Source organism: Mustela lutreola, chromosome 1 (genome assembly GCF_030435805.1).
Source record: "Mustela lutreola isolate mMusLut2 chromosome 1, mMusLut2.pri, whole genome shotgun sequence".
NCBI lineage: Eukaryota > Metazoa > Chordata > Mammalia > Carnivora > Mustelidae > Mustela > Mustela lutreola.
Window position 1 is genome coordinate 138,601,261 of NC_081290.1, and position 13,825 is coordinate 138,615,085.

Below are 13,825 nucleotides of genomic sequence, written 5' to 3' on the forward strand. Positions count from 1 at the left end.
TAATGAATCTAAGGCTTCTAACACAAACTTCCAGTTAATAAATGACAGCTATCATCATTACATCCTTTAATTAATTCTCCAGTTCATCAAAACAAAAAACACAAAATCACATAAATTTACCTCGGCAATGTTCTTTCCATGCTTTCAAGCAGGCAGTCAATGCTACCATTTCAACTCGAAATTTCACTGAGTTACTTTTACATGATTTCAAAAAATCTTCCAGGTTCTTTATTCCAGAGTTTAAGTTCTCTTTCATTTCCTCTTCAATAGAAAATGACAGAGCACTCCACTTTTTCTCCTCTTTTTCCTCTTCCTTAGCAAACAATCTCTTTTTATTCTCTCTAGTAATTATTTCAGCCTTGGTCTCCTGTCCAAAAAAGGGGGGAAAGAAACATATCATGAAACAAGTTGGAAATATTCCAAGATTAAATTTCATATATGAGACAATATTTTTAAGCATATACTGGTTATTTTGACCATCACTCCGTTCTTGAATAGGAACAATTTTAGGTTCAATATTTATTTCTTAAAATTAAACCCTCTCTTAATTAAAAACTTATGACAATTAAATTTAATCACTATAAAGCCTCTCTGCAGATAACTATATAGATTTCTGAGTGGTATAGATTAGATTATAAATCAAAGAGTAAATTAATAAAATTGGAAACATCAGGCCACTGTTTTCTCATGTCTCCTGCATTGCTTCCTGCTACTCTTTCTGGATTGGATTTTCCTCTTCCATTTTTCCATTGTCATCTCCCTGTCTCCTACTTGTCCTTCAAGATATTTCCTCTATGAAGCCTTTCCTAACTCCCAAGCTTAACTCATATATTTCTTCTCTGCCAGGGCATCTCTCTATCAAAGTACTCATTGCATATACTGTAGTTATGATTTTACTTGTCTATCTCTCTAATCTATCTAGATTAACTTTCTTGAAACAAGAATATGTCATAGTTGTCTGTATGTTTCAAGCACAAAACATTTAGCTTATAAAAAAAACATTTAGCTTATAATATTTGATAAGTGAATGAGGAAAAGCAAAAGCAGATGAAGGAAAGGAGTGGATAGAAAGAAACAACATAAATACAACTGATTTGCTTTATCTGGATAAGCTTTTCCAGTTGACTTAAACTCAATATGAATCCTCTTTACTAGACTTCTACCAATCTGATTTATTAATCTACAAAAACAAATTAAAGAATTGTACTCACTAGAGAATTCTATAAATCTTCCATTATTCTGATTAGTCATGAAATTAACATATAAATTTGTCTACAATGAAGTCAATATTATTTGTCATCATTTTCTCAATAATTCTAATCGACATTATTTGAGGATTCCTAATGTTTTAATCTGCCAAACGTTTGGTACTCGGTTAACTCAGCATGATTCTTTCTCAGTACGAAAAGGGTGACCCTTGGCCCTTTGCCATGCACAATGCTTATCATATCCTGAAAATGCAGACTTATTAAATGGTTGCTAGAAGAGCACTTTATATAGTGCTGAGAGTGTTTATCTTCAATAAGATAACTTATTTAATTTCTAATAATGTAAGAGAAAAAATGGCATATTTTCAGTCTTCATAACTTATACCATATAATGAGAATTTTTGCTACAAACTTTCTATTTTATAACATCCCTCTTAAAAAAAAAAAAAGAAAGAAAAAAAAAACTTCTTCATAGCCCTAAATGAAAAAGGAAAAGTAATTGGATGATTTCACCAACAAAAAAATTGGCTATGAAAATAAAAAGGGGGTTGTCACCACAAGAAGAAAAACAATGACTACATACATGGGCTTGGGAAAGGCTGCTTTTTAACTATTAAAGCAAAAGTCCTCATTTCTGCTTGGACTTTTTGAAAAATGTCAGTCTTACTGAGTTATTATGGAAAAATATAACTGTAAAATATTTAAAGTATACATCATGGTGATTTGAAATATGAATATATGTAGTTGAACTTTCCCCATTGGGTTAAGTAATCCATCCATTACCTCACACATTTATCTTTTCTGAAAGTGAGAACATTGAAAATCTACTCTCTTAGTAAATTTTAATGATGTATTACAGTGTTATCAACTACAGTCACTATATTTTACATTGGGTTCTCAGACACTATTCACTGTATAGCTGAAAGTTTGCACTTTTTTACCAACCTCTACCTATTGCCCCCACCCACCCAGTCTGTGGCAACCATCTTTTTTTTTTATTCCACATATAAATGATAACATGCAGTATTTATCTTTGTCTAGTGTACTTCACTGAGCATTGCCAGGTTATCCATGTTGTCAGAAATGGCAGGAATTCCTTCTTATAGCTAAATAATATTCCATATGGGGTATATATACCCCATAATCTTTATTCATCCATCCACTGATAAATGTTTACTCTGTTTCCATATCTTGGCTATTATAAATAATGCTGCCATGAACATGGGAGTGCAGATATATTTTCCATAGCCTATTTTCATTTCCTTGGATAAATGCCCAGAAGTGGATTGCTAGCTCCTATGGTAGTTCTATTTTTAATTTTTTGAGTAATCTCCATATTGTTTCATAGTAGCTGCACCATTTACATTTCCATGTACAGTGCATAAGGGTTCCCTTTCTCCAAATCCTTGTCAACACTTGCTACCTTCTGTCTTTTTCATGACAGCTATTCTGACATCTCTGAGATAATATTTCATTGTGGTTTTGACTTTTATTTCCCTGATGACTGATGATGTTGAGCACGTTTTCATATACTGTTGGCCATTCATATATCTTCTTGAAAAAAAATTCTATTCAGTACTCAGTCCACTTTTAAAACCAGATTGTTTGGTTTGGGGGGTGTTATTATTAAGTAATATTACTTCTTTATATATTTTAGATATTAACCCCTAATCAGGTATATGATTTGCAAATATCTTCTCCCATAGAGTAGACTGCTTTTTCATTTCACTGATGGCTTCCTCTGCTGTACAGAGTTTTTAGTTTGATGCAGTCTCATTTATTTTTGCTTTTGTTACCTTTGCTTTTTTTGATGTCAAAAAAAAATCATTGCTGAGACCAATGTCAAGGTACTTACCCCTTTTTTCTTCTGGGAGTTCTATGGTTTCAGGTCTTTTATTCAAGTCTTTAATTTATTTTGAGTTGATTTTTATGTATGCTAGTTTCATTCTTTTGCAGGTGGCTGTCCAATTTTCCCAACACCATTTATAAACTGTCTTTCCCCTCATTGCATATTCTTGCCTCCTTTTTCTTGAATTAAGCATATATGCATGTTTGTTTCTGGGCTCTTTATTCTCTTCTATTGATTTGTATGTCTGTTTTGGGGCCAGTACCACGCTCTTTTGATTATTACAGCTTTGTAGTATATCTTGAAATCTGAGACTGTGATACTTCCAGTTTTGTTCATCTTTTTCAAGATTGCTTTGACTATTCAGGTTCTTTTGTGGTTCCATACACATTTTAGAATTATTTCTTCTAATTCTGTGAAAAATGTTATTGGTAGTTTTATAGGGATTGAATTAAATTTGTAGATTGCTTTAGGTACCATGGACATTTTGAGAATAATAATTCTTCCAGTCCATGAGCACAGAATATCTTTCCATTTTTTTGTGTGTCATCTTCAGTTTCTTTCATTGATGTTTTATAGTTTTCACTAAGTAAAGCACAGGTCTTTCACCTCCTTGATAAAATTTATATCTAGGTATTTTGATACAATTGTAAATAGAATTGTTATCTTAATTTCTCTTTCTGCTAGTGTGCTATTTGTGGATAGAAGCACAACAGATTTCTGTACATTAATTTTGTATTCTGCAACTTTACCAAATTCATTTATTAGTTCTAACTTTTTTTTTGGTAAAGTTTTTAGAATTTTTTTTATATATAATGTCATGTCATCAACGAATAGTGAAAGTTTTACTACTTCCTTACCAATTTGGAGAACTTGTATTTATTTTTCTTGCCTAATTGCTCTGACTAGGATTTCCAGACCATTCTTAATAAAAGTGGTGAGAGTGGGCATCATTGTCTTGTTCCTGATCTTAGAGAAAATGTTTTCAGGTTTTCACCTTTATTATTGTATAATAACTTTCCTTGTTTCTTATGATAGTCTTCGCCTTAATGTCTATTTTCTCTAATATAAATATAGCTACCCCTGCATTTTTTGTTTTCTATTTGCATGGAATATCTTCTTCCATCCCTTTACTTTCAGTTTGTGTGTCTGTAAAGCTGAATAAAGCTGGAGTCTCTTTTAAATATCATATAGTAGGGTATTATTATTATTATTATTATTATTATTAATTCAGCCCCTCTATGTCTTGTGATTGGAGAATTTAGTCCATTAACATTTAAATTAATTATTAATATGTATTGGCTTACTATGACCATTAATTTTTTCTGACTGATTTACAATCCCTTTGTTTTTCTCTTTTTCCTCTTGCTTTGTGACTTGATAGCTTTCTGTAGTGGTATGCTCAGATTCTTTTTGTTACTTTTAAAGTATGCAAATCAGTCTCTTTCTGGGAAAGACTGGGAATAAGCATTTCAGTCTGCTGCCTCTATGCCTTGGGTGGGGATAATCAAGCTACAGTCTTGTGGGTCCTGTGGATGCAAGCTTTGTTGGCATTCAAAGCTAGATGTTTTGAGAGGCCCTTTCCACTCAAAGTTCCTCAAGTGGAACTCAAAAGTTGGGGTGCCAGACCAAAAATTTGGTTCCAATCTTTTCCTCCTGAGGGCAAAATTAGGACTTTGGAGTTTTCTCCTAATTGCATGTCTCTGTACCAGGGATGGGGTTTATAGTGAGAGTATGTTTCAGCCTCTTCTTCTACCTGTTTGATTGTGAGATTTTTCTCATTTGTTTCTCATTTTCTCACTAATTCTCTAGTTTCTGGATTGCCTTCAGAGAAAATTTTCCTATATTTATCTGTAAATTCTGTATGTCCATGGGAGGAGATGATTTCAGGAACCTCTTATATTGCCATCTTAGACCAGAACTCAAAAGAACTATATTATTAATTTTATTTCAACATTTCTAAATCCAAGCCTTTAGTAACCTATTGTCTTATATTCTTTTTCAAATACATATACATTTTATTATGTATAGAGGACCATATATAACCTTGTATATGGAGGTTAGACTTTCTTACCAAATAAATAAAATAATCTAAGTGTTCATATATAAAAATAAAAAGCATAGAATGAAAAGAAACTACCAGAGGAATTTAACAAATAGCAACTTAAGAAAAGTCAGAAAACAGTTCTAAAATTTGATAGAATTAATAGAACTTACATGTGCCTTTTTCTTCTTGGGTGCACTGAAATTATTCTTTGGCTTGACAGCTTGAGTTACAACCAATTTTGGAGAGACTGATTCTAATGAACTCCCATAAAATCGCTGGAAAACATGATACTTCTGCACAGACCTAAGATAACGAGGATCTCTAGATTTTTCTGAAAAATAAAAGACTTAAAATGTAAAACTACTTGATTTTTTTCAAAAGCATTCTCACTAAACCTTTATACCATCCCAACCATACATGTACTTTTTAGTTTGGAATAATAGTTTAGTCTGATTTACATTTGTTAAAGAGGGAATCAAGTCAGGCAAATATTTATCTATAGAATAACTCTTTTCCTTATTTAAAAGATGGAAGTAAAAATACATAAATAAATAAATAAATAAAATAAAAGATGGAAGTGACAAGACACTCTTTCACTATTTACTTCCCAAAGCAAATATCGTGCTACAAAGAATGATAGATTCTGCATATTACCTCTTTATTTGCTCTATGATTGAGTTTAAGAAGAAGAAGAAGATAGAGGCAAAAGCAAGAAGATATCTATCTTGGACATCCTGGCTTCCGGCACTGCTTGAAAAATCCTTACTCTCAATCATAGCCACAGAGCCAAGAGTTTGGCAGCTGAAAAACACTTACACCATGGAAAAATCCAAAGACACAGGAAATTCCAACAATCAAGGAATGATTTACTTCCATACCCAAAGAAAACTACAATTAAGAAGATAATTAAGCTGGTTGATTTTTCTATGTCTGTATCTACATATATCTAATTAAACTGTTTTGAAGGATATTAATGGTTAATCTAAAAGGTCCCCTCACATCTTGCATGGTCTTAGTAGCTATTTTTGTAAACAGGCTGTTAAGTATAAGCAAGCCTACGATGCACCCTCCTAGATTCTTCTGAAAGTTAAGTTTTATCATCTTGAAAAAGGGTGGAGGTAAGATAGGGGTAGACAAACATGAGATGAAGACAAGGGATGAACCAAGGGGACAAGATACCTAATTAAATCTCTATTGATCTACTTTTAGTGGTTTCATGGGCCTCCTTTTGCAGTTCCAATCATCCCAAGCTTGAAAGCACATAAAATACTGGCACCTGTTATATGTAATCAACTGGGTGGTGTGAAAGTAGCTGAAATTGCTCAAAAGACTAGGGCCTTAGTATTATGAATGTCAAGGAATACACAGATATTTTAAATTGCAAACCATATTTATTTAAAACAGCTCCAAGTTTTTGTGGGGACAAATGCAGTATTGGTGCACTTCCTAGGACATCTGCATTCCTGTGTTCCTATGACTATCAGTAAACAGAGTGGGGCTTTTTTATTACCGTCTTTACTGACATACATCTAAATATCTTGTAGACTATTATCATTCAAGAAATATAACTTGTGGCTCATGATATGATAATTTTTTACAAAATAAAAAGAGAATGAAATTGATTTTAATTTATTTCACCAGAGACACATAACTCACCATCAAATTGACACTTTGTCCTATCATAATCATCACTAAGGGGTCTGTGAGAATGCCAATGCACAAGTTCATCAAATTCCTTTTGTTTAACTAGTGAAGTCACAGTAGGATCATCGCTATGAGACAAAAGAAATATATGCACATTTTAAATTTCATGCCTCTAAATAGAACACAGCACAGGTTTCATTTTTTAATATTATAAAAATTAAAGCCACCCTTCTTCTTTCTATAATATGATGTGGGTTTTAGAATCCCAAAAACAGTTTATTAGGTGCTTAAGAACCCAGAATCTACCCCACATCTCTAGCAATCCCAACAACATCAACAAATATTCATTAATTAATCCACTAAAATTAAAAACATCCAACTGGAGTAATTTTACTCTAAAATTAAAACCATGTTGATTTTAACCTAGTTAAGATCAAAGACATTGATAAATTTGCTATTAAACTCACTATGTGTTACAAACACATACTGCATTTAATATACTCCATTTAATTTGCTTCATTTCATAGAATCTTTAATGAGTAAGTCATCCATTCCACCCATTTACTAAGACATTTTTGGTCTTATACCTCTTTAAGAAAGGCAAGTCTTTCAAAAGATCACCAACAAACTTATCAACCAGTTCACATGACATTGAAATAAATCCCAAATTAGGAATCTTTTCCTTGGAGGTATCTGTAAACAAGTAAAAAAAAAAAAAAAAAAAAATAAGACAGTGTCAAAAGTGAGACTTTCACATAAGAACGTTACACATCATTTTCTAAAGCCTTAAAATAAAAAACATTTTTCATTGATTGTATTTACATTTATCAATTCCAGACCTTCCCATAAAGCTATTGCCCACATTAAAACATTTTGGAATGTAGCAGAGTATGAGGAAATAGGCAGTATTTAGGCATGTAGGTATATAGGTAGGTAGAAAAACAACTGTTTACTATTTTTAAACATCTATTTCCTTCATTATCCCTTATTACAAGGAAGTTGAACATGGAACTTGCACTCAGATCTCCCACATAAATAATTTTATGGAAATAAATATTTAAAAAATAAGGAAGATTGGGATGCCTGGGTGGCTCAGTTGATTAAGCGGCTGCCTTTGGCTCAGATCATGATCCCAGCCTCCTGGGATCAAGTCCCACATCGGGCTCCTTGCTCAGCAGGGAGCCCACTTCTCCCTCTGCCTCTGCCTGCCACTCTATCTGCCTGTGCTCACTCTCTCTGTCAAATAAATAAATAAAACCTTAAAAAAAAAAAAGGGAAGCTATATAGATAATAATGAAATAACTTGTTATCATGACAGTATTTTCTTACATTCTCTTTGATATTATATATGTATACATATATGTATCTGCACATATACACATACATGTGATAGACACCATACATATCAAACATATATCCTATACATAATAGTTGGTTAATGAATGCCTTTTTATTTATACCTGGTTCACAATTACAGGTAAGTTGCCATTGCTCTGCCCATCCCCTTCATGTTCAGTTTCTGTTTGCCTGACACCTTCTTACTGCAGGTCTCTGCACTCTCTGCCTGAGTACTTGTCTTCTTACATCCATGTGAAGGCCAGAAGTGCTAAGGATCCCATGCCCCATAGATAGCCCTCAGCCAAAAATGTAACAGGAGTTGCAGGTAAATGCCCCAGCTATCTTCTCTTCAGGTAAGATATCACTGAGGTGGTTTGAATGACATTCTAAGATTCCCAGTAAAATCTGCCTGTACCTGTCTACAGTGGAAACCTGCTCATTAACATGTCCTACACTGGTTTTGTTCTCTTCCTGATCTTATCTAACCACTCCCTTATTTGATCTTTCTATGATCAATAAACCCCTTATTTGATCTTCCTCAAGAGTCTTTGTCTGGTAGAACTCATCTGGACAAGAGTGTGTATATATATATATACATATATCTATATATGTATATATATATAAAGAGTATATGTATTCTTTCCCCATATTCTGAAAAATATATTTATATTGATACATCCTAAATTCACATTAGATTTCCTTCTCCCATTCCTTAGGGGGACATTTTATTCTTCCTGAAATTCATCACATGGAGACATCTTCTATGATGTTATGATGATGGCTTAATCATATTTCTCTTTTTTACGATTTTATTTTTATTAACTTATTTGTTAGAGAGGGAGAGCACAAGGAGGAGAAATGGCGGGCAACAGGAGAAGCAGGAGCCCTGCCAGGATCCCTGGCAACAGGAGAAGCCTTATGTGGGACTAGATCTCAGGACCCTGGGATCATTACCTGAGCTGAAGGCAGATGCTTAACTGACTGAGCCACTCAGGCATTCCCAGGGTTTATGATGTTTTTCATCTACAAAGAATGAACTAGATTCTTCTGATCACTTTAAGCTAATTTTTCAGCTTAGAGCTGTCTTGAAACTACTAACAGAATAACTGAAACCCCAAATTCTTGGGAAGATGGACCTATAATTAGAAATCAACCTAGTAATTCATTTTGTATTAGCCAGAGATCAGTCTCCCTTTATTCCTCTCTCCTGGAATTGCATTTCTATTGTTTTGAGCTTAGCTATGATAATACTAAAAGTTGTTTGGTGTGTCTTACCAGCATTTCAATTGTTTCCCAGAAGAGATTTTTCCCCTAACCTATACTGCCATATTGATAGACATGAAAGTCACAAATGAAATTGGCAACATTAGCTATAAGCAAAACATATAGCTCTTCAAAACTATAGTTATACCATATCATCCCAATGATACAGCAAAAGGTTATTTTATTTTTATTTATTATTATTATTAATTTATTATTTATTATTTAAATGCATAGTGCCAGAAAAAAAATTTAGATATACAACAGTTAGTAGTGTTTTCAAAAAAAATCTTCAGAGATCTAAACTGTTACTTCAACTTAATTTGGAGATTTATTACCTTTGATTGGTGATGGATTCTTTTCAAGAAAACAAAGCTTTGTTGTTCTCAGAGGAAATGGCTTTCCAACAGCAAACTTTCCAACCAACTTTGACACAGTATTCCAAAGATATTCATAATCTTTCATAATGATATCTCCCAAATTCAAATGTAAGCCTATATGATAGTTAAAAGTACTAAATGTTAAAAGTCACTACTATGTATACAGAAGCATACACTTTGACAAAATTCATAGCGCTCTGAATTATTTGTCAAACTGTAAAATTTTCAGTGAGCTCCACACTGCACCTAAATAAGTAATTTACAGCTATCATAACAACAGATTTTGGATATCTATTTTATAAGGTAAAAAATGTTATGCCACATATAACTTTACAACCAATAAAACTGAATATAACTTATTTTTCAGAGATAAGAACATTTGTAGAGAGCTGCTACATTTATATGTTGCTAACTCATTTCAATGTTTGGCATGTGTAGGAACCAAATTCTAGAGGTCAAAGAAGCTTCAAGAATGCTCAATGAGTTATAGCTCTCTTAAAACATGTTTTCTTTTTCTTTGACTATTAAGAAATAGCAGAAAATTTATTCTAACAAAATAATTCAAAGAAAGAAAAACAAATTACATATAACATATAAATCAGCTTCATCTTTGGAAAAAAATTAAAATTCCCTAAATATATCATAGTAGTCAGATGATTACCTTAATTTGAATAAATATTTTTAAATATAATGCATATATTTAAGTGAAAAATTAAACTGTTAAAATTATCTAAAAATGCCAAATACCCAAACATGTATTTTTTTCAAGAATACTTGAGTATATTAATTTAAAAATGTTTTAAAATGTAACTCACTCTGATTGCAACTAAATAAAACATATATATATATATATATAAACAAAGATTGAAAGGAAAATAATTGCTACGTTTTATGTTGGACATATAGGAAAACGATTTTGAAGTTTTAAATTCCTTATAATGTTTATCTCTGGATGAAAGTACAATTATTAAAATATACTGAGATGGTACCTTCAACATTTTCATTTTCATAGTAAAAAGCAATATTCTTCAACAAAAGCTCATCACTTAAGTCTGAAAGGTGAATTAAATTCAGATTCCAGAATTCACAAATGTTTATATTACTTAGGATGAAATATTCACACCACTTTTTCTGCAAATCAAAAGTAAAACCAAGTTATTGATGATTGTTATATGCCACACTCCCTGATGAATAATTCCTTACTCCCTCCTGTTGACCCATCCATCTAACTTTGTGTAATGATCATCCACACTTCTTTATTAATCATATCAAGACCTCAGTTCTGGATAGGACCTATCCAATAGAGTCCATTTGGTTTACCTCATGCAACCTTGTTTTCTCATCTATTATTTTTACCATCCTCTTGTGAAGATACTAAAATCTCTTTTCCTTTTTTCTTTTCCATAAAATTATGTATATCTACTAATAGCTTTTTTGTGCCTAAATTATCACATCCCTTTTTTCCATATCATCCAATTGCTTTCCTTGTGCTTATAGGCATGTTGTTGAGACTACTAGAAAAAGAAAACCGTGCAATAAAACATACTGATGCAACTATAATTGTTTTGTCAAAAACTTCAAATAAACCTTCAAAGTGCTAGGTAGGACAGAGTGATATATAGTTTACCCCCATATATATATATATATATATATATATATATATATATATATATATATATATGTTTTTTTTTTTTAATTTAGAGGATATTTATTTTTCAGGAAGGTCCACCACAGCTGATGGGCACTACTGTCCACCGTTCCAGGGGATTTCTCCTTTGCTTTACGAGAAATGCCCTCTCTTCTTGGAAGTGCCTGTGGGAAGGCTGGGAGGTGAAGAGAAACCATACACAACACTCCAGAGCCTTGCGCACGAATACACACATACAAAATAAATAGATGTATAAAAGGCCACTCTCCTGGCCGAGGGGCTACTTTGGGAGAGTGGGACTGGGTGGCTCGGCCCCAGCCAGGATCATCCACAGGCAAAATGGTATGGAAGTGCTGTACAGCTAAGAACAAGGCCTTGCTTCCAGGGGAAGACAGGGTAGGCCCTCTCCCCGGAGCTCAGTGGGGATAAGGTAACGAAGGAACAAATAAATACATGAATAAATAGAACCCAATGTGCTCCCAGAGGCCTAAGGGCTTACTTAGACTGAGGCTCAGGGCCTTTGGGGCCTATTTCCCTGAAAAGAGCAGATCCAGTGTGACAGGCAGAAAGAATCACAAGGAAAGCACAAGTCCATATATATATATATATAGCACAAGTCCTATATATCTATATAGATATATAGATATATATATACCCCCTATACTATATATATATATACACACACTCCTATATATATATATTATACCCATATATATATATATATATATATATAGAGAGAGAGAGAGAGAGAGAGAGAGTATACCCCCCTCAATATAGTTTACTCCCCTAAGATCCTCGGTAAATATTTCCAAAATATTTCACCATTCTTAAACTTCTGGGCTTGTTTCCCCACCACAGCATTCAGTATTTGACTTTGACTCCTATTTCATAAAGAACCTTAAACCAGACACAGAAACCAAGTTATCTTACAATTTCCATCACAGCCAATGCTGCACCATTCTTTCTTTATTCTCTCCTAGGAGAATGGCAATATCCCTCCCTCTGTATAGGAACATATGCTAGACCCCATCCCCTCTCACCTTACTTTTCCCTGATTTTCATCCTATCCTCTCTCTTAATTTAAACATGCTCAGTCTTTGCCATTTTAAAAACATTCCTAATTGGCCCACCTTCCTATTGTATTTTATCCTGTCACTTTCTTTATTCTCAACTCCTTACATATAAACTTCTCTTCATCTTTATCTTCTCCCTTCCACTCACTACTGAATCCACTCTGCCATAGATTCTGGCTCAATCTATTCCTAACCATTTTAAATTGGAGGATCTCAGGTCTCTGTCCTAGGCCCTCTTGTCTTTCCCAAAATCATTTTATCCACTGCCTTGGCATAAATTAACATCCATTGCCTAGTGATTTCCAAATCTTGATCCCCAATTCATTCCACTCTGTTAAGCTTCAACCAGTATTTCAAATTGCCTACTAGATATCTCCATTTGAGTATTTCATTGGCATCTCCAAAACTGAACTTGAGATCTTCTTCCACAATTATACTTCATACAATGGCATCATCCCCAAAAATGCTCCAGCCAGAGATTTGAGTCACTTGACTTTTCCCTTTCTCTCATGCCCATAGTTAACTTGTTAAATAATTGTTGAAATTGCCTATTGGTATTCATTCTTACTTACCACTTCCTTAGTCCCTAATATAATTAACACTTACATGGACTGAGGTAACAGTCACCTAACTGGTTTCCGTAAATCCAGTTTTGCCACTACAATGCACTCTCTGCATTGCAAGCCAAAGAAAAAAAAAATTTTTTTTAATGAAAGTGTCATTTATTTGCATGAAATCATTCAGTTGGTTCTCATTGTGCTTATGATCAAGTTAAATCTCCATTCCCTTCACAGGATCTATACTGTCCTTCCTATATGATTTGTCTCTTACCCATCTCTTCAGCTTTATCACTTTCCCATATTCTTTCTATTCCAGTTATACAAGTTGTGTTCCAGTTCCTTGATCATGCCATTCTCGGGATGATCCCACATGCTGTTTCATCTCCTGTAATCCAGTATCCATCTTCTCTCCAACTTGCAAATCCTTCAAGATTTGCATTACTTCATTTCTCTTCATCTCTTAAAAGAAGCCATTCTTTTCTAACTGAATTGAATCTTTTTATTATCAGACTTTAAAGTATCCTATAATTCCTCCTTAATAATAATTTTAAAAATTTAATACTTCTCTTCCTGCAAAATATAGGTTTATGAAAGTGATGGGGTGAGATGGGTAAATATATTCTTATTTTTCTCACTGTATCCTCAGTGTCTCTCACAATGTACATATATTAGATAAATATTTGTGGACTAGCTTATGAATCGATTGGTTCTAAAATACTTTCCTTGAACATTTTGACTGCAAGTATCAAGATTTTTAAAAATCTTGTATTTAAATTTATCCACTAATCCTACTTCTGAGCATGAAGTCTAAGTCAATATCC

The 13,825-nt window shown here is 33.2% G+C and overlaps 1 protein-coding gene across 6 annotated transcripts in view; it reads right to left on the minus strand.

Annotated features, from left to right (window-relative positions):
• DDX60 (DExD/H-box helicase 60) overlaps positions 1-13,825 on the minus strand; it is a 111,109-nt gene that overhangs the window by 69,842 nt on the left and 27,442 nt on the right. For all 6 annotated transcript variants that reach the window (XM_059174832.1, XM_059174825.1, XM_059174816.1 and 3 more), the window contains 6 exons: positions 10,713-10,854; positions 9,682-9,837; positions 7,333-7,438; positions 6,758-6,873; positions 5,272-5,432; positions 121-367 (listed from right to left, as the gene is read on the minus strand). In XM_059174832.1, coding sequence (XP_059030815.1) covers positions 121-367; positions 5,272-5,432; positions 6,758-6,873; positions 7,333-7,438; positions 9,682-9,837; positions 10,713-10,854 — 928 coding nt within the window. The remainder of the gene's footprint in view (positions 1-120; positions 368-5,271; positions 5,433-6,757; positions 6,874-7,332; positions 7,439-9,681; positions 9,838-10,712; positions 10,855-13,825) is intronic.